The sequence below is a fragment of the Plasmodium relictum genome, assembly GCF_900005765.1.
Source record: "Plasmodium relictum strain SGS1 genome assembly, chromosome: 12".
NCBI lineage: Eukaryota > Apicomplexa > Aconoidasida > Haemosporida > Plasmodiidae > Plasmodium > Plasmodium relictum.
In genome coordinates, this window is record NC_041690.1 from 1,371,531 (window position 1) to 1,395,686 (window position 24,156).

Sequence of the window (24,156 nt, forward strand, 5' to 3'; positions counted from 1 at the left end):
ATACACAATTTTACTAATTAAAATTATCATATCTTAATTTTATTTTTTTTTTATTTAAATTAACATTATTGTCTTTAAAATGGATAATTTTAAAATCAATAAAGTTAATAGAAATAAGATAGATACAAATCAAGATTATGAAAATGATACTAAATTTAATATTGAAACGGAAAATTTTTATTTTTTGAAACCTAAAGAATTTATTAAAGATAGAGAAAAAATTTTAAAAGAATTTATAAAAAAAAAAAATGACCACATAATAAAAAAGAATATTTTGAAAACTAATATTTCAAGCGTTTATTTTCAGGCTACTCCAAATATAGTCATCTTCACTTCTTATGTTCCATTTAAAAAATACGAGAGTTTAGTGTATTTAAAGTAATTTTTTTTTTGTTTTTAGCATTTTATCATAAATAAATAAAACATAAATATACATTTAAAACGAATATACATATCTTTTTTTCTTAATAAAATTCTTAATAAAAAATTATATCATTTTCTATAGAAATATTGATGTGAATGCAAGAAACCTAAAGTTGGAAATAGAAGATAATCAAATCTTTAAAATAAACTATATATCTGATATAAAAAAAAAGGTAAAAAATGTCAATGATTCAATTTTTTTTTTTCCTTTATATATCTTCTCATTATTAACTGAAATTTTCAGGTAGCACCTGGAATGCTATTTAGTTTTAAAGTTTGAAAAAAAAAAAAAAAAAGACTATAATTTTATAAAAAAAAAATTATTAAGTTTATATGATTTAATAGAAAAAAAGAAAATTTTATATTTTTATGAATAAAAAAAAAGGAATAATTTAATAAATATACTATTTCTTAAAGAGACTCATATAAAAATACTTTTATAAAATTATGATTGTTTTACTTTCAGATTGAATTTTATCCTCAATCATGTGTAAACTATGAATATGATCTTGAGATTTATTCAGATGTACATATTATATATAAAAATATATGTATATAAATTTTCTTTTATGTGTATTATAATTAAAAATTATATTTTAAAAATTTTGTATCTTCAATATGTTATCTTATAAAATCACGTAAATATATAATTAATTTAAAAAAATTTTATTTTATTTTATGAATAGAATAAATCTTTTACTTTACCAATACGATGTATAAATAATGAAATTGCATTAGATGTGCAAGATGAAATATATATAGATGAAACACCCATATATATGAAAAATGAAAAAAGCATAACAATAAAAAATATAGGGAAATATGAAAGTAAATTTCAAGTAACATTAAATCCTCCTTTTTATATTAATTCTTCTATTCATACACTTGAGGCAGGGGAAATAATAGAAGTTAGAATATTTGAAAAAATGAAAAACAAAATAATGTTCTTTTATTTCTTTTATATATATATATACATATATAATATCTTGTTTTTCTTGAAATATTGACATTTTTTTTTTCTCTTTTTTATTAGTTAAAGGTTATGTTTCTACCAATGGAGGAAAAAATTTATGAAGATTATATGATAATAAATTATGAAAACGTAATTATTAGAATATATAAAAAATTTATGAAAATAAAATAAATTATCTAAAGTATACATATAAAATGTTATAATTTATTAGGGAATAAGCACTTACACAAAAATAAAAAGTAAAGGAATTGTAGCTAATGTCTTTATAAAAGATAAAGAGATTTTTGTTGATGATATTTACATAAATAAATCTAAAGAAATAAGCATTTTTATAAAAAACTTATCCTTTTTTTTATTGACATATAATATAATAAAATATGAAGTCTACGAATATAAATATGTATGAAAAAAATATATAAATTATTCCTTTTGTATATATATATATCAAAATCATATAAAATTTTACAGTTTCCTTTTTATTTTTATATATAATTATACAATTTCATTATCTTTAATTTTATTTAAAGGATAATTCCTCAATAAGTATAAGAAATTCTAAATTTAGAGAAGAAAATAAAATTATTGAAGAAACCTTTATTACTGAGAGTGAACTATCAGATAAATATATAATTGAAAACCAGATATATAGAAATGAAGAACATTCTAAATATACTACTGAGGATAAAAGTTACAGCGAAGAGAATGAAGATGATGAATTAACTGATAATGAAATAATCAAAAATAAGCTGATTGAAGAATACATAGATAAAACGAGAGAAAATATATATGAAGATAATGAAATATATAATCTTAAAAATTCTACCATTAATTACGAATCTTCTAATGATTCATTTAATGAACATTATTATAAAAAAAAAAGAAAAAAATTAATTAGTATCTATCCAAAATTCAAGAAATTATACAACGATAATGACACAATTATAACGGTTAAAGTTAATCCTTATTTTGCATCATTTTTTAAAATTGTATTATTTTTATTTATAAAAGGATACAAAAAAAAAGAAGAAATAGTCATTTATTTAAAAAGTATAACACCTGAAATTATTATTTCAAATAATATACAAAAAATTGATAGTATTCTTATAAATACATACAAAAAATTATCTTTTGAACTTATAAATAATAGCAAAATTGATACTTCCATAAAAATAAAAAAAATCGAAGATGAAAATAATGAATTTAAAATTGAACACAGTAAAATTATTTTACCCGGAAAATCTCAGAAAATATTTGAAATAATGTATATCCCAAAAATAAGTGGAATTTTTGAAAAAACTTTTATAATTCATCAAAAATACACTAATGTTAAAAAAGAATTTAAAATAATAAGTAATTGCATACTTCCAGAAATTTTATTTAACATAGAAAATATTAATTTTAACAAAGTATCACATAGTTTTAAATATGAAAAAATATTTTATATTACTAATAATTCAGATTTAACTTTAAATTATGCATTCAAAGTTTGTAACGAATTGAAAGATGAAATCAAAATTTTGAAACAACGTGGTGAATTATGCAAATATGAAAAAGAAGAAATTCAGTTATTATTTTTTCCTAAAAAAGTTAAAAATTATATTTATAACATTGAATTTTTATTAGATGAAATTAAAACATATAAAAAGATTCTACCTTTTCATGCTATTTGCGAGGTTCCAGAAGTTGAATGCCAACCTAATTTCCTAAATTTAGAACAAATAATCATAGATAAAGAATATTGCGAAAAAATTAAACTAATTAATAAATCCGAAAATACTGATGCAAAATATGAATTAATTTTAGATAAACAAATAAATGATATATGTAATTTAGAAGCTTCAGAATACAAAGGAATAATAAATAGAAATGATTTTAAATATATAAACATTAGTATAAAAAGTAAAATAATAGGTTATTTACTTATAGTTATTAAAATTAAAATATCAGGTTATGAAGATCTTTTATTTTTAAATATAAAAGCTTATTCCTCATGCCCTACTATAAAAATAATTCCTAGTATAATTGATTTTGAAAAATGTAATTGTTTAGAAGTAAAAGAAAAAACTATTGAAATAAAAAATGAAAGCCCAATTAGCACTTTTATAAACTTGTCTAATGATTTATCAATCTTCAGCTATTCAGGAAATAATTTTTATATTCCACCAAATGAATCTATTTTAGTTAATATGTATGCTAATTGTTTAGAAACAATAACATATAATGACATATTAAGGGTAAATGTTCACCGTAAAGATGATATTACTATACCAATAAAAGCTCAAGTAATTATTTATATTTTATATATTCATATATTTAGCATAATTTTATTCTTTTCTTTTCCTTTTTTTCTTTTAATAGCATGCTAAATTCATTTATTTTATTTTTGGTGCATTATGAGTTTTTGTTATAATTTTCCTTTTAAAAATATTTATTCTAAATTTAAAATTGTATTAATAATTTATAAAAATATTTTTTTTATTTTATCTACATAAAATAAGTTTTAATAAATATTAAATATATTCATTTTAATTTATTCTCTCTATATATATGTATTTCTTATATTATCTATTATACATAGTTTTTTAAATACTCATTTATTATTATTTTATATATATTTGTCTTATTTAAAACCTTTTTTAGAAATAAAAATTTATTTGCTTTTATATAATTGACCATAATTTATTCAGAAATTTATATCTGTATATTTTATAATTAATTTTTCAATTTTTTTTTTTTTCAGGGTATAGGATGCCCAATATTAATTAATGAATGTTCTATAGATTTTGAAGTAATTTACACAAATAAAAAATATTTCCATGAATTAATTATATTCAATAAAGGGATAAATGAAAGAAATATACATTTCCTTTTTGAATCGGAAAAAAAAAGAAAAAAAAAAGAAGATCACATTGAAATTTTTAATGTTACACCTAAATCTTTATCTATAAAGGGAGGAAGTGAAACGGTATGTATTTTAAGCGCATTTAATACAAAAGAAGAAAAGCGCGAAGATGTTCTTTATGTCTATGAAGATTTAATAAATACAAAAAATTTATCTAAAAATTTTAAAAAAATAAAAATATTATCAACTTTTGTTTATCCTGAAGTAGAAATTTGTGATATTTCAAAATTTGTGTATAATTTTTATGAAATAAATAAGGAAAAAGAGAAAAAGGAAGAAAAAGAAGAAGTCGGAGAAGAAAGGGAAGAAAAAGAAACGGTAGAAAGGACTAAATATATTAAAAATTTAAGCAAATTAATGCAAGAGGTTGAAGTAAAAAATTTAAAAAATGCAAATATAAAATTCACTTTATCTACAAAAGGCCCCTTTTTTGTTGAACCACAGGTAATAGAATTAAAAAGCAAAGAAAGAAAGAAAATTCCATTATTTTTTGATATAGATTTTATGAATAATAAAATAAATAAAATTTATCAAGAAAATTTATTAGTTAACTTTTTTGAAAACTCTAAAAGACAAAAGTACGAATTAGTTGGAGAAACTATTTATCCTAATATTACTATGAGTAAAAATGTTATAGATTTTCAGTATATTTTAAAAAATTTATATACACAAGAAACATTAGAAATAAAAAATATATGTAATTTTAAAGTATATTTTAAATGGTATTTTGAAGAGAATTATATTAATAAAAATTTTAGTGAAGTTTTTAATATAACTCCCAATAAGGGTTACTTACTACCCTTCGAAAAAAAAATAATTACTGTTACATATAATAGTATAAATGAAAATTATTACTGTATCAATAGTTTATGTGAAATTAAAAATGGTCCTGTTTATCCCTTGAAATTAATAGCTGGATATTCTGAAATTAAATACAGTATAAATAAGAAGGAATTAAATTATTGTGTTCATTATAAATCAATTGGTGAAGATTTCTTAACTATACATAATACAGGAAAAATTAAATTATTTATTGAAATAATATATACTATTAAATTCCCCTCTTTGCTATATACAAATATAAATAACTTTTTTATTGATCCATATAATAGTAAAGATATTATTTTTTATTTTATACCAGGATTTCCTTTAAAAATGTCTGAGAATATTTTAATAAAAATTTGTAACTTTGAGGAAATTAAAATAAAACTTAATTCAAATAACTTTTGTAACATATTGCATTTAAATATTGATCGTGTTAACAATAATGAAATTCATGATAAAAATAATTCCTCGCAAGATGAAATTCATTCTGAAACATCGTGTCAATTTATAGAGAAAGACGAAACTCAAAATGAAGATTTAAAAAATTTAGATAATTTAATTAATAATACTTTTCTATTTACTGATGAGAGTTCAATTTATGAAAATCAAAAAAAATTACTAATAAAAAAACTAAAAAAAATGTATTTAAATATTTTTTTATCAATCAAAAAAAACATTGAAGAAATACTATATATCTATTATTCAAATGGAAATAATAAAAAAAATTCCGAAATAGATGAACATGTTAACATAGATACAGCAATTGTAGAAATAGATGAAACAAATACATATTTTAATACAAGTAATGGTGAAGTAAATTCACATATAAACACAAAATATAAATATGAAATTATAAACATTTTAAAAAATTACTGTTCAAAAAATATAAAATGTATATTTTTTGTTGATTTATTAAAATCTTTAATACTGAATCAGAAAGATGATAATTATATCTTACATATTTTTTCAAAGCTAAATAAATTAAGTAAAATTATTTATTTCTATATTTTTGTATGTCTATAAATAATATATATATCTATTTGTGAAATAACATAATGCTTTTCAATACATAGTATATGGAATAAGTGATTTGTTTAAGAATGTATCTTATTATATTTTTTTATTAATTACATATTATATATATATATGTATTTATGTATAATGTCATATCTTTGTTTTTTTTTCTTTTATTTTTTTCAGTGAATTTTGAAAATATATCGTGCTATAGTTATATAAATAATGAATACATTCTAAAATTTTTGAAGAGAATAGTTTTAGAAAGTAATATTGAATTAAAGATAGTTCAATTAAATATAGGAAATTTAATTATTAATGAAAAAAAAGAAAGTATAATTAATATAAAAAATGTAAGCAATGACAAAATTATATTAAATTTCAATATGAAAGAATCAGAAAATAAAGATATAATACTGATGTATGATAATAATGAAATATGTAGAAATGATTCAATTAATTTAAAAATTATGATTCAAAAAAATTATACAGAAGAAAATAAATTTTTAGAAAAAATATTTTTATATTTAAATGATAATAATTATTATACTATTAATGTAAAATTTAATTATATAATACCTGACATAATGCTTTATTATAGACAAATAAATTTTGAAAGAGTAGAAATAAAAAGATGTCTATGTAAAGTAAATAGATTAATAAATACAAAAAATGTAGATATTAAGTTTAAAATAAAAAACATAATATTTTATAATAAAAAATTAGAATATTATCACTTAAAAAAAAAAACTCAAATCTTTATTGCACCTACTAAAGGGGTAATTAAAAATAATTCTTATTTAGATATCAAAATATTTTTTGAACCATCAAATATATATAAAAATGCAAAAATAAGAATTGAAATTTTTGTTTACCATTCTAATTTTATAAAGACCATTGATGTTTATTTAAATAGTACAAAAGATAATGTGTGTATAGATAAATGTGATATAATTATAAAACCGTTATTATTTAACAGTGGAGAAAAATATGAGATAATAAAAATAAATAATGTAAATAATTATTCTAAATATTTGTATATATATAAATCAGATAATTATTATAACTACTTTGAAAGTTTTATATACGATCTTCTAATTATACATAAACATATTTATATAGAAAAAAATGATGAAAAAGATTTTTTTTATGCAAATTTGATACCTTATTTAATTGATATATATAAAAAAAAAATTGAAGATATAAAGAATAAAGATGAAAAAGGTAAATATTTGAATGATGACTATAAAAATCTTCAAATAGAAAATAAAGAATATCACAAAAGAGAGTTTCAAACTCAGAATAATGAGAAAAATATAGAAAAATTTATTAAGATCAGTTATGATAATGTTAATGTGATAGGAAATGAAGAAAGAAATAATAAAAGTAATAAAATATATAAAGAAAAAGAAGAAAAAATAGAAAGAACAAAAAAGGATATTAATCCGTTAAGTGGTTTTATACCTCTAGAGAAATGTCATTCCAATGAATTAATTAAAGATGTAGAATACTCACAAAAAAATATAAAAATTTTACAAAATAAAATTAAAATTTTAGAGGAATTAAATAAGAAAAATGAATTTAAATATAATTATTTTGAGGAATATTTAAAAATGTCAAAAGTAAAAAAAAAAATAAAAGAAAATTATATTATAATTTGCCCTAAATACATTGGCCATAAAGAAATTGGTAGCTATTTATTTAAAAACAATATTGTGAATTTTTTAAAAAAGAAAAAAGAAAAGAAAGATTATAAATACGATAACTTTTTAACTGTAAATAAAATAATTCAATGGTGTAATGAATTAAATGATAAAGATAACTATCCCCATATCGCAAAAAAAAATTTTATTCATTATTTAATTTATGAAAAGAATATTTACAACAAGAACAATTCTACTAAAAAAATACTGAAGTTGAGAAGAAATATAAATGAAAATATTAAAGGTGAAGAAAAAATAAAAAATTCTGAATATGAAGAAGAAAATAGTTCAGATTATTACGTAAGCGAATTTTTAAATATAAATGGAAAAAAAAAAGAAAGCCTATTACATTCTTATAAGGATAAGGATAAAAGTTATAAAGAAAAAAAAAAAGATATACATGAAATTAAAAAAATTGACAATGTAGATAAAGATATAACAAATAAAAGTAAAGATAAGAATTTTACAAAGGAAAAAATAGAAGAAAACGAAAAAAATAAGAAATTCATAAATATATATAAAAATAAATTTAAAAAAAAATTAATTACAAGCCACATAAAATCTAAAATAGACAATAAGCATATAACGTATATCAATAAAAGAAAAAATATCAACATTAATAACAAAAATAGTGAAATTAGTTGTGCATATGATAAAAAAACATTTTTTAATAAATACAATATGAAATATAAATTTGAATATCTAAATCACTTTTTTAATTTCTCTCTTTTAAATGATGAAGTATTTATGAATGATATAAGACTATTTTTAAAATTAACCGTGTCTGAAAAAAAAAAGAACAAAAGTGAAAATTCTATTAAAAAAAAAAATTTTCTAAATTTATTCGAAAATATTCTAAAGAAAATTTTAGTATCTCCACTTTATATTAATGGTGTTGTATTTTTCTTTAAAAAGAATAATTATATAAATCCAGAAAACTTTTTCAGTTCTTTCCTAAAAATGCATACTAATGAAAATATTTTTATAATACATTTAAATCCAATTGAAGAATATGAAAAATTTTTTAATAAAAAAAATTATATAGAAGGAAAAAAAGAAAATTTAATTTTAAGAAGCAACACAGAAAATATTACAACAGACGAAAAAAGCGATAAAAAAAGAAAAGAAGTAAATGATAAAAAGAAAAATGAAAAAAATGATAAAAAGAAAAGTGAAACAAATGATAAAAAGCAAAATGAATTATTTGATGTGCAAAGAATTAAATATTTTTATGAAAACTTATTAAAAACATTTCACAGAAAAATTGAAAAAAAATTAAATGAAAAAAAAAAAGTTGAAAAAATAATAGAATTATTAAATATAAATTTAAATATAAACAGTGATGAAAATAATCTTTACTCCAATGATAGAAAAAAAAAAAAAGATATCAATATAGAAAATGAAAAGACAGTTTTAAAAAGACTAACTAAGGAAATAGAATATAAAGATGACAAAGAACAAATAGATAAATCACGTATTGATCTATCAGACAAAGATGGATTAGGAAACTATTTAGAAAAAAATGAAAAATTAGAAGATATTAAAAATGATATTATTATTCATGAAAAAAATGTGAGTACCATAGAGTATTTTGAAGATAATGAAGCTAAAAAATCTAACCCTATACAAAATTTATATGAAAAAATGAAAAACTTCAAAGAAAAATATATTTTAAATAAGCAAATAATCAATGAATTAAACATGGAATGTGCTAAAAGAAAGGAAAATATTGACTATAAAATTATTAAATACAATAAAAAAGTAAATAAAATAAATAATTATATAAAAAATTCCAATTACGTAGATTATTTACCATTTTATAAGGAATTAAAAGAGACATTAAAAAATATTTTAGAAGGATATTTAAAAAAAAATATAAATTATTCTGATCAAGTGAATCATATTGAATTAGAAAATATCGTAACTTTAAAAAGTGATGAGGAAATTGAAAATAAAAAATTAGAAAACGAAAAAAAAATAAATTTCATAAAAAAAATAAATCTTGAACTTAGTGATAATTTTATTGAGAAAATATATGAAGAAATAGATGCAAGAACGTTAGATGAAGATGCTAAGAATAAGAAAAACAAAAAAAATAATGATACTAGTAATTATAATGAAGAGGAAAGTAATATAAAAACAGAACTTGATGAAATAAACACTATAAATAACATACAAGAAATTAAAAACAAAGTAGAAAAAATTACCAATGAAAACATATTACATGATAAAGATTATTCAGCTAGAAATTACAATGCAATTGATAATATTACTGGTATAAATATTAATAAAAAAGACGAAAATGTAAAAAGTATTATTGACAAAAATGAAGAATTACTAAAATACTTGAAACAAACTTCTGTTCAAATAACATTTATATTTTTTTTTATTAATGATGAATTATATTTTAGAAAAAAAAAAATTCTAAATGAAATTTCAAAAAATATATATCAAAAATACTCTGACGTAAAAACATCTGCTTATTTTTTTGATATTCCCAAATCAAAAATTTATGATACTTTTAATCTAAAAAATTTAATTCAAAGAAAAAAAAATTTAGACAAATATGAAAACAATATTTATATTGATAATGAAAGAGGAACAAAAGAAGAAGAAGAAAAGAGAAAAGAGAAAGAAACGAAAACCATAGAAGATAAGGAGAAAGAATTATTTACAGTTTATGAAAAATTAAAAGAAATAAAAAAAGAAGAAAAGATAGAAACAGAAAACGAGGCAATAATAATAAAAGGAAAAGAAAAAAAGGAAAAAGAAGAACAAAGAAATAAAGAAAAGGGAAATGAAAGAGAAAATGAAAAGGAAAAAAATATGAAAAAAGAAAAAGGTGAAGAAAAAAAAATAGAAAATGGTAAAGAAGAAAAAAAGAAAAAAAAAAAGGAAAAGGAAAAGGAAAAAGAGAAAGAAAAAGAAAAAGAAAAGGAAAAAGAAAAGGAAAAGGAAAAGGAAAAGGAAAAGGAAAAGGAAAAGGAAAAGGAAAAGGAAAAGGAAAAGGATAAAGAAAAGGAAAAGGAAAGGGAAAGAAATAAAGAAAAAGATGAAAAAGAGATAGAAGGTAAAGATAAAAAAAAAAAAAATAATGCAGAAAATAAAAACGAAAAAGAAAAGGAAAAGGAAAAGGAAAAGGAAAAGGAAAAGGAAAAAGAAAAAGAAAAAGAAAAGAATAAAAAGGAAAAGAAAAAAGAAAAGGAGAATAGAAAGGAAAAGAAAAAAGAAAAGGAGAATAGAAAGGAAAAGAAAAAAGAAAAGGAGAATAGAAAGGAAAAAGAAAAAAAAAAGGAAAGCAATAAAGAAAAATCAAAAGAAAAAGACGATGAAAAAGAAAAAAAAAGAAAAAATAATGAAGAAAATAAAAACGAGAAGGAAAGGGACAGGGAAAATGGAAAGGAAAAGGAAAAAGAAAAATCTATATTAGATGAAATAAAATACAGTGAAAATATCAGAAATGATGATGCATATGTAATAAAAGAATATATAAATAAGCACGCTAAATATGAAAAAGAGAATACAAAAGAAGAAATGATACAAAGCAATAAAATGAAAAGAAAAAAGAGAAGTATGAATGAAAAGGAAATCAAAGATGCTTATTATGAAGAATTAGAAAAAAGAAAATATGAAATAAAAGATGAATATGATTATATGTTTTACAAATGTTATAATTCATATAATACAAATAAATTAATTGGAAATGTTAATATAGAAGATGATGATCGAAAATTAATTGAATTTTTACAAGTGGATACATATGATGATAAAGGGGATGTGATAAAGTATAAAAATATTACTCATTTTATGTTAGAAAAGAATAACTATACAGAAATATATATAAAAATTAATACTTGTAAAATCATAAATATAAAAAAAAAAATATGCTTAATAGATATATTAGGAAATTATATTTTTTTAAATATTCATATTATAATTGATAAACCCAAAATATACTCTAACCCTTACTTCATATTTAACAATAATGTTTCACTATTTAATAAAGGTAACAACTTCATTTTATCTAAAAATTTATATAGCTTTGATAAAGTTTTAATAGGAAAGAGTTTGAGTATCTTTAAGGATATAATAAATTCAGAATTAAAAGAAGAAAGTGAAGAATATGTTTCCTATTTTCTAAAAAAGTTTGAAGGTATACATTCACCTAAATATAAGACAAAAATATATAAAATAAAAAATATAAGTGCTTTAGAAAATAGTAAAACAGAAAAAGGTAAAACAAATAGTATTGACGTGATAAAAAATAAAGAAATTTTTAAACATTTATATAAGCATATTCAAGTTTTAAATTTATTTAATTCATCTTATTTTGATTGTTTCGTTGAACTATCTTTTGATAAGTTACAAAACTATGATGATGCTAAATCTTCAGAAATAAAAAGTGTTGATAATTTTCTAATATATAATGACTTTTATGTATATCCTAATAAATTTGTTATTTTATCAAAAAAATGTCAAAAAATTATTATTCTATTTTTACCTAAAAATCCCTCTGTTTTTTTTGAAAAGCTATTGCTATTAATATATTCCATGAAAGATAAAATAAATGATAGAAACAGTAAAGAAGACATAATTAAAAAAAAAAATGAAACAGAAACAAATGATGAGATATTCCAAAGAGAAATTTTATTTAATAATAATAATCTAGAGACATCAAATAAAGAAATTGACAATTATATATATGACATTTTTACTTTGTCTTTAAGAGGAGAAGGAATAAGGTGTTCTTTAAAAATTGATCAGAATTGCTTAAATTTTCATAAAATTCTTTTAAATACTATTCAGAAAAAAACAATAGAAATAAAAAATGACAGTTATTGTGAAATTGTTTGGTATATTGATGCTAATGATTTAAAAGATAACTCTCTTAAAATAAATCCTGTAAAGGGAAATTTACAAATAAATGAAAAGAAAATAATAACCATTTGTATTAATACAAATAAAGTTGATGTAATAAAAAAAAAAATTAAAATTAATTATGTAGAAAAAAGCATAATTAAAAATGATGAAGGAAAAAATAATACTTATTTCACTTTTTTTGATATTGAAGCAGAAATATGTAAGTCTTTTGTTCAAATAAATTTCGAAATCCTAGATGAAAATAAAAGTGATAAATATGATGAATTAATTAAAAATTGTGTTGATGATACAAAAAAAATATTAAAAAATACAACTTCGTTAGATATTTTAAAAAGTAGAACAAAAGAAAAAGATACTCAATCTAATAACATGTATGATGTGATAGAAAAAGAAATTAACTTCATGTATGTACAAGTAAATGAAGTTAAAATTTGTTTATTTAAAATTAGAAATATAGGAAAAATTAAAATTTCATTTTATTTAGAATTAAATGATGATTATTTTTTAAATTTTGTAACCATTGATAAAGTAAATGATTCTATAAATTCAAACGAAACAAAACTAATAAAGTTAAAATTAAAATCATATAAAAAAATTAAGTTTCAAAATATTCCTTTATTTATACATATTTATGATGTTGATAATAATTACATTCAATCTTATAAATATCTATGTAGTGTATTTTTTGATTATAATTATTTAAGAATTATACCTCCTATACTTAATTTTGATTCCGTTGAAATAAAAAAAGAAGAAACGAAATTTTTTAAAATAATTAATGAAGGGCATTTTGATTTTAAATATGAAATCAAATTAATAAAAAATAAAATAAAATATGTGAATAGTGATAAATTATTAGAAGATAATAAAAGAGAAAATTATGAGGATAATAAAATACTTGAAATAAATCCTTTTGTTATTTTTCCTAGAAGCGGTTTAATAAAATCAAAAGAAGAACAAACAATTAGTGTTCTTTTTAATTCTTCAGAAGAAAAATATTACAAATATATTTATATCGTTGAGGTAGATAATCTTATGACAGATACAAATGTAGTTAATAAATGTAAAAAATTAATAGGAAAAAAAGAAATAAGAAAACATAATGAATTAATTAAAATATTTGCATCATCAGTTACACCTCGAATTTCTTGTGATATAAAAAATATATTTGAAGAAGTTCTTGTATTAAAAAAAATGGACGATTATCGTGATTTTTTAGACTACTTTTTAAGCAAAAACAGTTATTATAATATTGATGACAATACATTGTATTACAAATATTCTTATGTTAATAAATATATTAATGAACGAATTAAAATTACTAACACATCCGACGTAAATGTAAATGTTAAAATAGAAATTAGAGAAATAGATTTTTTAAGTCATAAACATAAAAAAAAAAAAGGAAAAGAAAGCGAACAAGAAATAACGAAGGAAAAGGAAAAAGAAAAAAGAAAAATAGAAAGTTTAGTTCAACAAAAATCGTCTATTAAATTTAATATGAAAATCCAAAATTATAATGAAGTAAAAAAAATAAGGAATTTTAGCGAAGATGATAATGATAATAATACTTTTATTATAACACGTTATCAGCATAAATATATTGACATATGTTTTTATTCTAGTCAAATAGTAGCTAAAAAATTTCTTGTAAACATTTATGTTGAAAGATCTCAAAATTTTTGTTTATGTTTTTCTTTCTATATAAATGTAGAATTCTTTTTGCCTTCTATTAATTTTACCATACCACCTAGTTTATTAGATCAAAAATGTGAAAGTAAGGTTTTTGATTTAGGTGATATTCATGTAAATAGCGTAATTTCATTTAAAATAAAATTAAAGAATTTTTTCAAATATCCTGTCTTTATTAAAGTATTCTTTGAAAAAATGTATACTCTTTTTGAAAATATGCATAATAATGAAGTAAAAAAACAAATAAATAATAAGGAAAAATTTGAAAACAAATTAAATATTAATGAAGATATAGAAAAACATATAAAAGATAATAGAGAATTAAGTATCCAAATAAACGAAAACGAAAAACATAAAACTCAGAAGAGTGATAATGAAAAAAAAAAATATAATAAATTAAAAAATAGAAAATTAACAAATGGAAATGTAAAAAGTAACACTATTGTAGATGAAAAAGATACAGAAGATACTTTAGAAATGCATCATACAATTAATAATAATGAAATGCTTACTAGTAAACCATATACTGAAGAAAAAAAAAGTCTTTTTAATGTTTTAAATAACAATAATTTTTTTAATGATATTAGAGATAAAATACTATTAAAAAAAAAAAATAATATTATGTATTTTGACTATAAAAATATAAAAGATATTATATATAAAGAAAAAGTAAAAAAAAAAAAATTTGAGTTCGGTTGTTTTCAGTATATCGGAAGTAACAGTTACATTTTAAGAGAAAATGATGTAGTATTCTTTAAGATAAAAATAAATAAAAAAAAGGTAGAAGATGAAATAAATAGAAGAAATATAAATGATCAATTAAATAAAAAAGACACTAGAGATGAAATAAATAAAAAAAATATAGAAGAGGATTCAAATAAAAAAACAGAAGACTATCTACAAAATACTAATGTTGAAGAAGAAATATATAAAAAAAATGATAAAGATGAATTAAATAAAACAAATGTTGAAAGTGAGTTAGATAAAACAAAAAAAAAAAAAAAAAACAAATTAAATAAAAAAAAAAATGATAAAACTGTCTACGAAAATGTTGGGAAAAACGGGGGTACTGAACATGTTCAAATAAAAAAAGAAGTGCTAGGTAGCCTAAATATTGAAGTTTTAAATAATAATTACGAGTTTTATAATTTGAAATTTTTAGGAAATATAAAAGAATGCAAAAACTACTGGAATCTACAAATTTTAAAAAAGCAAATAAAAAATGTATATAAAAATAATTTTTATATTTTTAAAAATCACGTAAATTTTGATATATTACCCATAAATTATAATAATTTATTTAAATTTTCCTATATAAATGAGAACAGTTACGACTTATATTTTAGTATAGAATTGGATAAAAAAATAAAAAATTTTATTGATATTAATCCTTTGAATGGATTTGTACCATCTAATAGTTCTTTTTTATTTACTTTAAGAATTGAAATAAAGGAATCTATCAACTTAGTAAAGAAAAAAATACCATGTAGATTTTCCATGCACCCTATTAATAAAAAAAATTTCAAAATAAGTGATTCTCTAATACATGATGATGACTTATACATAAGTTTAGAGTCAAGAGAAATAAAAGTTTCTTATAACAAAAAAAAAATTATTTTCAGAAATATTCCTTTTTTTAATTATTCAAAAAATAAATTTCTCTTAGAAAATTTGTCAAATGCCAAATTATATGTTGAATTAAACATTATACCTAAGAATGATTTCGATGATATAACATCTGTTTATTCTTTTGAACCTTTTAAAGAAAATAATATTATTTCAATATTAAACGAGAAAAAAGGTGAGGCAAAAAATTTTAATTGCATATCTTTAGATAGTAAAGAAATAGAAAACATAAAAAGTAGCACACAAATATGTAATAAGATAAGAAAAAAAAATAAAAATGAAAATGATGATTTAATAGAAAATTCTAATAGAGAAAATGAAACGACAAAAGACAATGAAAATAAACTAATTGATGAATTCTACTTAACTAAATATGATTTAAATTTGTCTGATTTTGATAATAATAATAATAATAATAATAGTAATAATAATAATTTTGAAATTAATTTTAATGAGACCAACAAAAACATAGATAAAAACAAAATTATTAAAAAATATTTTACTATTAATGGAGGAAGTAGTAAATATATAAATATATATTGTTTTCATCACTTATATAAGAAAAAATTTCAATCTATGTTACTTATCAAAATAAAATATTATGATGAAATAAAAATACCCATTGAAATGGTTTTTGAAAATTATGAAAAAGAAGATATTTTTCTATTAACAAATTTTAAGCATAAGGAAATAGATGATAGCAAGGAAGCAAAAAAAACTGAAAAAAGGCATCAAATATTGATAATTAGCAGAGGTATTTTAAATAAAATAAATTATAAAATATATTTGTTGAGCATTTCAAATAGGGACTTTGAATATTTTTTTGAAAAATCTAATGAAATATGTAAAACAGAAAGCACATCTCTTCTAAATGACTATGGAAAAAATAATACTGGAAATAGTAATAACGCCATTGATTGTGTAAATTATAAGGGTTTTATTAAGGAAAATAATTTTTCTATTATTAAATTTCTTTTCAATTCTTTTAATTCTCTAACGTATATAGGCAATTATAATTTTTACATAAATAATAAAAAGAAAGAAAATGTAGAATTCCAATTAAGAGTAATTGAACCACTTATATTTTTTAATACCTCTTTTATACATATAAATAATTTAATATTAGGAAAAAGCTATTGTTTTGTTTTTTATCTAATTAATTTTGATTTAATGCATATAAATTTTGAATTTGATAAAAATTCTTATAATTCTTTTAATAGTAAAAAGGAAGTAATCAAAATAGTCCCATCTAAAGGAACTGTAAAATCTTGTTATAAAAAAAATAGATACATTTATAAGTATATAAATAAATCTATACATGATGAAAATTTAAGGAAAAATATTAGCATGAATAAAGTAGATACATTAGGATACGCTTCTCCTTCTTCTCTAGCGGAAAATTCCACAAAATATCATTCTTGTGAAAGTAAATTTAGCGATAATATGTCATATGACAATTTTCAGAACACTTTAATACAAAAAAAAAATAATAAAAAAAACAAAATTAACTCCTATTATTCAAATGATTTAAATAATATAATAAATTCCTTGAGTGATGGTTCTATTTATTCTTCACCAAAAACACCTTTGTCCTTATCATCAGGTTCTGATTTTAGTTCTAATAAAAATAATATAGAAAAGAAAAAAAATAATAATATAATATACAAAGATTACAAAGAAAATACTGATAGTATTTCAGAGAAATATGTAGATACTTCATGTTCATTTGATAGTGAATCATCAACGAATACATTAAAAAAAAATGAGAAAGTAAATAATAGAAAAAATAAAAAAAAATTTCTAATAAATTATTATTTAAAAAATATATGGAAAATAAATAAGGATAAGTTTAAAAGGGAAATTAGACATTTTATTGGAAAAGGTAAAAGTCAAAAAATAAAATTATACTTTAAACCATATCTTGAACAATTTTATAATTTTAGCATATTATGCAAAATTAATGGGAAAGAAGAACCATTGAAAATAAATTTTAAAACGCAAGTTAGTAAAATTAATATTAATTGTTATATAGAAAATTTTAATAAGGAAAAAATTAGAATTAATTTACAAAACTCTATGTTAAATAAAAATAAAAACAAAAATAAAAACGATTTGATAAATATTTATGAAACAATAGATTTTAAAGAAACTTTAATAGGAAAAAAGAAAGTTTCCAAATTTATAATTGAAAATTTATGTTCTTTTGATTTATTTTATAAATATTATTTACAAACAAATGATGATGAAATTTCTATACAATGTAGCAGTAGTTATATATTAAAAAATTCTACATTAACTATTAATGTTGAATATAAGCCTCTAATTAATCAAACATACGAAAACCGTTTAATTCTTAACATAGCAGACTTTTACATTATAAATGTAAAAATTACAGCAGTTTCAACAAATTTTTTAATTAATTTTTCTTTTTACAACTTTGACTTTGGTAATATTATTTTATTTCCAATTTTAGATAAATATATTAATACAAAAAGAATGAATATAAATCAATACCATGAAGATAGTTTTTCTTCTACTAATAGTTCCATATCATCTCTTGTGTCTACTTATAAAATGAGAGAGAAAAAAAAAAAAAAAAAACAATCTGAAGAAAAAGAAAAAAACGATAGCATTTTGCAAAAAGATAAAATACAAGATGTAGAACACGGTGTGATAAAAGAAAAGAAAAAACAACAAAAAAAGGATAAGAAAATAAAAGAATATAAAGATGAAGATAAAGTTTCCTATAAAGATAAAAAAGAAGAAAACACAAAACTGAAAAAAAGTGAAAAAATAGAAAATATAATGGAGGAAAAAATAAAGGAAAATAAAGAGGAAGTATATAAAAGCGAAACGAAAAAAAATGGAGTAAATAAGAATGAAAAAATTGTAAATGAAATAAATTCATTAGTTATGAATAGAAATAACAAAGACAAAAAAGAAAATAATAATACAGAAATATTAGTAGAAGAGGAAAATATTAATACAGTAAGAACAAAACTTTTTATTTATAATAATAATGATGAAGACTGTTATATTGAATATGAATTAAATGAATATTGTTTAAAAATAACAAATGCAGATAAAAAAATATATTTAAAAAAAAAAAGTAGAATTTGTCTTTTTATTTTGTTTAAGCCAAATGAAGAAAAAAATTATAGCTACAAGATACCATTTATAATAAATAATGATTTAAATAAAATTATTTATATCCATTTTACAGGATCAGCTAGCTATTTTAAGTTACCTTTTATATGTAATAATTTAAATGAAATAATTTTTAAGGATATTCATGTGGATAAAGAATCAATAAATAGATTTATTCTGCATAATAAAAATTCAGAGGATATATCTTTTAATATATTTAATTATAAGGAATTAGGCAAATATTATCTGTCTTTAGTGAAATTTGATAATAGCAATTTACATATTTTAAAAAAAAAGGAAAAAAAAACATTTGAAATAAAATTTTTACCAGAAAAATACATAAAGTTGGAAATACCTCTATATTTAAATATTAATTATAAAGACAAGTTCATAGTTTTTTATTTAACAAATATTAAAGTAAATAGTATATGCTATAAAGTTATGTTAAAGGAGAATATACTAACGTTTAATAAAATAAATACAAAAGAAGATGATATAAGTATAGATCAAGAAAATGTAAATGAAATTAATGAAATAAAAGAAAAATTATTCAAAGGTTCAAATAATAAGGATTCTATAAAAAGTAAAAAGATTCAATTGCATAATACAGGAGATATGAACGCTCAATTTCATATAATTTTTCCTCCAAAATACGAAAAATTTTTATTTTTATATCCTAAAAATGGAATTATTTTTTCTTTCAACATAACAAACATTTACATATTTATAGATACTGATTCTATAAGCAGAGATTTATATATTAACGACGTAATTGTAGAATTATTTCCTAAATTTAATAAAATTAATAATAAAATTTTTTTTAATATATTTATTAATTCATCAAATAATATGATACAACATAAAAGTACATTTAAAAATAATTTAAAAACAATTACAAGAGTAACAAATGTAGAAGAACTAAAAGAGGATTTAGAGGATGAAAAGAGCATGAATAAAAAAAATCATAATGTTGATTGCAAAGAAGAAAAAATTAGCATATTTCCCTTAAAAAATGAAACTGTCATTACATTTTTAACAGATATTAGAAAAGAAATAAGAAAAACAATAGAGCTATTCAATAATAGTCAATCAAATTTTAAAGTAAAACATAAATTTTTATCTAATGAACAAAATTTTTTTTCTGTTATAAAAAATGAAGATGTAATAAAAGCGAATGATACTGGATCTTTCCAGATTGTGTATAATCCTCTATTTGTTCTTAAAAAAAAAAACAATAATTATCATAATAATTTGTGTGATAAATATCAGAAATATTCTTCAGAAATACATCATATATCAAAATTAGTTATCTATTATCCTAATGATGTTGTAAAGAATTACACTCTGTTAGGTTATTCAGATAACAGTTCCTATGAAAAAAAATTTTATTATAATTTAAATTCCAAAGCTTTAAACAATGCTTCAGTAAGAATAAAGAATTGGATAAATGAAAATCAAACATTGATGATTTCTCATTATTGTTGTGATAAAAATTTGTGTGTTATAAATAATAACCTTTTCTTTTTTTACGTAAGTATAGTATATTATTTATATATAATAATTATTCACTAATATTTATAGAATGTATAATTTCCGATTACATATAATTAGGCATTTACATAGATAATTCGAATTAATACTAATAATTTATAAATGTAAAAAAAAAAATTATATAATAAAATTATAAGAAATATTTTGCTTAAAAAATGTAGAAAACAACTAAAAAAAATAATTAGATTAAGTTAAAAAAAAGATAAAATTAAATAAACTTTTCATTAAAAAAAAAAATATTCAGATAAAATAATTATGCAAAACAAATTATCTTAAAATCAAAAGTAGACTTACATTTTTTTTTTTTTTTAATCAGATACAAAATAAATTCGATTTAACTAATAGGGAAGAAAAAAATTTATCATTTAAGGTTACTTCATTAAAAGAGGGTATGTTTTATGTAATGTTAATTTTGTCAAACGAAAAATATGAAGATAAATATAAAATATTACTCCAGTTTGAAATGTCAAAAAGTGACTTTTTATCTGTAAAAAATATTAATGCAAATAAAAAAGAAATATTAAAGGAAAATGTTTTTATTTATAATCCATTAGATGAAAATATACCAATAGAAACAATTTTTGATTATACATACATATTTTTTGATAGTCCTATAATTCTTGAGAAAAAAAAAAATAACAAAATAAGCATATACTTTTGTATAGTAAAAAACGAAATTAATAAAAATGTAATAATTTCCTTTTTTAATAAAACAATAGGAAAATATAATTTCAAATTTGTTCTTAATATAAACATAAATGAATTTGAAGAAAATTTTTATTTCAATACTGATTTAGGTTCAGTTCAAATTAACGAAATTTCTTTTACAAATATATGCAATCAAAAAATTAATTACGATGTAGTTATAGAAGATTTTGACGAAAATAATAAAAATTCAAAACATATATTCCAATGTGTAGATAAAATAACTGTTAAACCTATTGATATAAACTTTTTTTTAAAAAATGATACACTAAATAATTTGTCCGATAAAATAAGTTTAACTATTAAGTATAATCCCCCTGATATTAAAATTAATAAAGCTATTTTAAAGCTAGTGTCTAAAGAAGGGATACTTTATAAGGTTTCTTTTTTAAAAAAATAAAAAGAATATGATGAATGGAAAATAAAATAAATATGATAAAAATAAATGAAAAAAAAAAAAAAAAAAATTAAAATTAAAATGATATATATAAAATAATAAAATTTTTCTATAATTAGGGTTTAATAATAGGAAAAAGTGTACCACCAAAACCTAGAGGACCAATATTTTGTTCATCACAAAAAACAACTTTGATTGATTTTACAAATCCATTCTTTCAGCTAAAGCAATTTTTTCTCAAAGTAACATATTAAAATAATAAAAAAATAAATTATTACGAATATATATGTATATTTTTTTATTTTTTTTTTTTCTGAAGTCTGATGAAAATTTCATTATTCCCTTCGAAAATACAAAAATTGAAGCCAGACAAACAGTTCAAATTCCAGTTAAATGTAAAACAAAAAATGCCACATCTGGTAAATATACAAACATTTTTTTTTAACATTTACTTCAAATATGATTTTTAATCGAGTTCTTTTTAATTTTTTTTGAGATAAAATTTTTAGCTTATTTTCAATTTCTTACTACATATTTTTTATTTTTATAATTTTTTTAGGAAAACTTATACTAAAATCAGAAGATGATATTATATGGACATATTATTTAACAGGACAATAAAATTTAATAAAATAAATAAAATCATTTTGTTTTCCATGATGATGCTATTGTTTCTAATTTGAAAAATGTCATGTCAATATTTTTAAAAAAATTTTCATCATCTATCATTCTTTTCCAAAGATAAAAAATTCTTTTTTTTTTTCTTAAAATATAATAATCATGAGCCTTTTCAAATTTATTATTTAAATTTATCTTAGACAAATGAAACCATTTATAAAATGTATTCATCATAATTTTTTTATTTCTCTTTTTTTTTATCTTAAAAAAAAAAAAAAAACATTATAATAATAGATCATATATATAAAAAATATATAAATTATAACTATATATATATATTACTTTTAAATATTTTTTTTTGGAATTGAAAAGTTTATTTTTAAGAATTTTAAAAAAGAGTAATTTTAAATTTACTCTTTGATGTACTTCAACGATATAATCTATTGATTCAGTTACACATTTTTTTATTTTGCATGACCATCTATTTTTTCTGATATAGCAAAAAGATAAAAAAAAAAAAAAAAAAATAAGTTGTAAATAGAAAAAAAAAAAAAAAAAATATGCAAAATGATTATAAAAATATAGATACTGGAATAATAAATAAAATAAAATATCAATACCAGAGAGATAAGATAATACACTAATAAATTTAAGCAATAAAATTATAAAAAAAACAGTAGGAAAAAATAAAAAAATTTTGTAGATTATATGTCACATAAAAGATAGAAAAGAATGAAGAAGAAAAGACAAATTTAAATGAAAATAGGAAAATAAAAAGAAAGTGAAAAATATAATATGTCTATACAAAATATTTTTATTTTATTTTAATTTACAAAAAGGCATAAAAAGCAAGTTTCCTCTTTCTATAAATATCATTTAATTTAATTACACATAGTATGCTTTGTATTCTATAGTATTCATTTAAAATTATTAAAAAAGCTTTTCTTTTTAACTTCATTTGATAATATTTTTTAACAACATTTAATATCTGAACTTCTTCTATTTTAGTTGCTTCTCTATTTTTTTTTTTCCTAAAATGGGGATTAGATCATGTATGTATATTAATATATGTCATTTTTATTTTTTTAAAATATCATTTTTTATATTTTTACAATATATTATCAAAATGTATTTTTTTATTTAGAAATATTTTGTTAGTGGAATTATTTCCTTGCGTATTTTGTAACTTAACTTTGTCAATGAATTTTTGCATTTTCGTATGTAGATATATTATTAAGGGCAATGAAACTTAATCATTAAGATTAATTAAATATATTAAAAAAAATATGTAAAAATGCTCATATTATGTAAGAATAATATATGTCTTCTCATTTTTTTTAAAAGTAATAAATGTACGTATATACTAATGTTCTTCCTTGTTTAACTTATAAGCAATTTTTATTATTATATTAAAAAAATACTTAAAACTTAAAAAAAAAAGGTAATAATAAAATATATAAATCTTATTATAATATTATGAAAATAATGAAAAGAAACAAAGAAATTGATAGCCTTAAAAGATAAATCAAGATAAGAAATGTATATATAAAAAATATATTGTATAGATATAAATAAAAGTACAAAAATAAGATCGTATGTAAAATGTACCTAATTATGTAAGACAAAATCAATTATATATTTAATTTAATAAAAATTATTAAAAAAAAAATTTTTAATTTTATAGTTCAACTATAAAATA

General features: G+C 18.7%; 2 protein-coding genes across 2 annotated transcripts; one reads left to right on the forward strand and one right to left on the reverse strand.

Annotated features, from left to right (window-relative positions):
* Positions 1 to 79: 79 nt before the first annotated feature.
* On the forward strand, positions 80 to 22,460 carry PRELSG_1236900 (conserved Plasmodium protein, unknown function; the record flags this gene model as incomplete). The annotated part of the gene is made up of 14 exons (XM_028678169.1): positions 80 to 378; positions 506 to 596; positions 668 to 697; positions 890 to 949; positions 1,110 to 1,331; positions 1,457 to 1,525; positions 1,608 to 1,796; positions 1,924 to 3,678; positions 4,137 to 6,108; positions 6,324 to 20,716; positions 21,054 to 21,794; positions 21,959 to 22,081; positions 22,159 to 22,258; positions 22,399 to 22,460. The coding sequence occupies 14 exons, from the start codon at positions 80 to 82 to the stop codon at positions 22,458 to 22,460; spliced, it is 20,106 nt and encodes a 6,701-aa protein (XP_028534485.1).
* Positions 22,461 to 22,481: 21 nt separating this feature from the next.
* On the reverse strand, positions 22,482 to 23,670 carry PRELSG_1237000 (conserved Plasmodium protein, unknown function; the record flags this gene model as incomplete). The annotated part of the gene is made up of 4 exons (XM_028678170.1): positions 22,482 to 22,718; positions 22,800 to 22,947; positions 23,291 to 23,488; positions 23,570 to 23,670. The coding sequence occupies 4 exons, from the start codon at positions 23,668 to 23,670 to the stop codon at positions 22,482 to 22,484; spliced, it is 684 nt and encodes a 227-aa protein (XP_028534486.1).
* Positions 23,671 to 24,156: the final 486 nt, after the last annotated feature.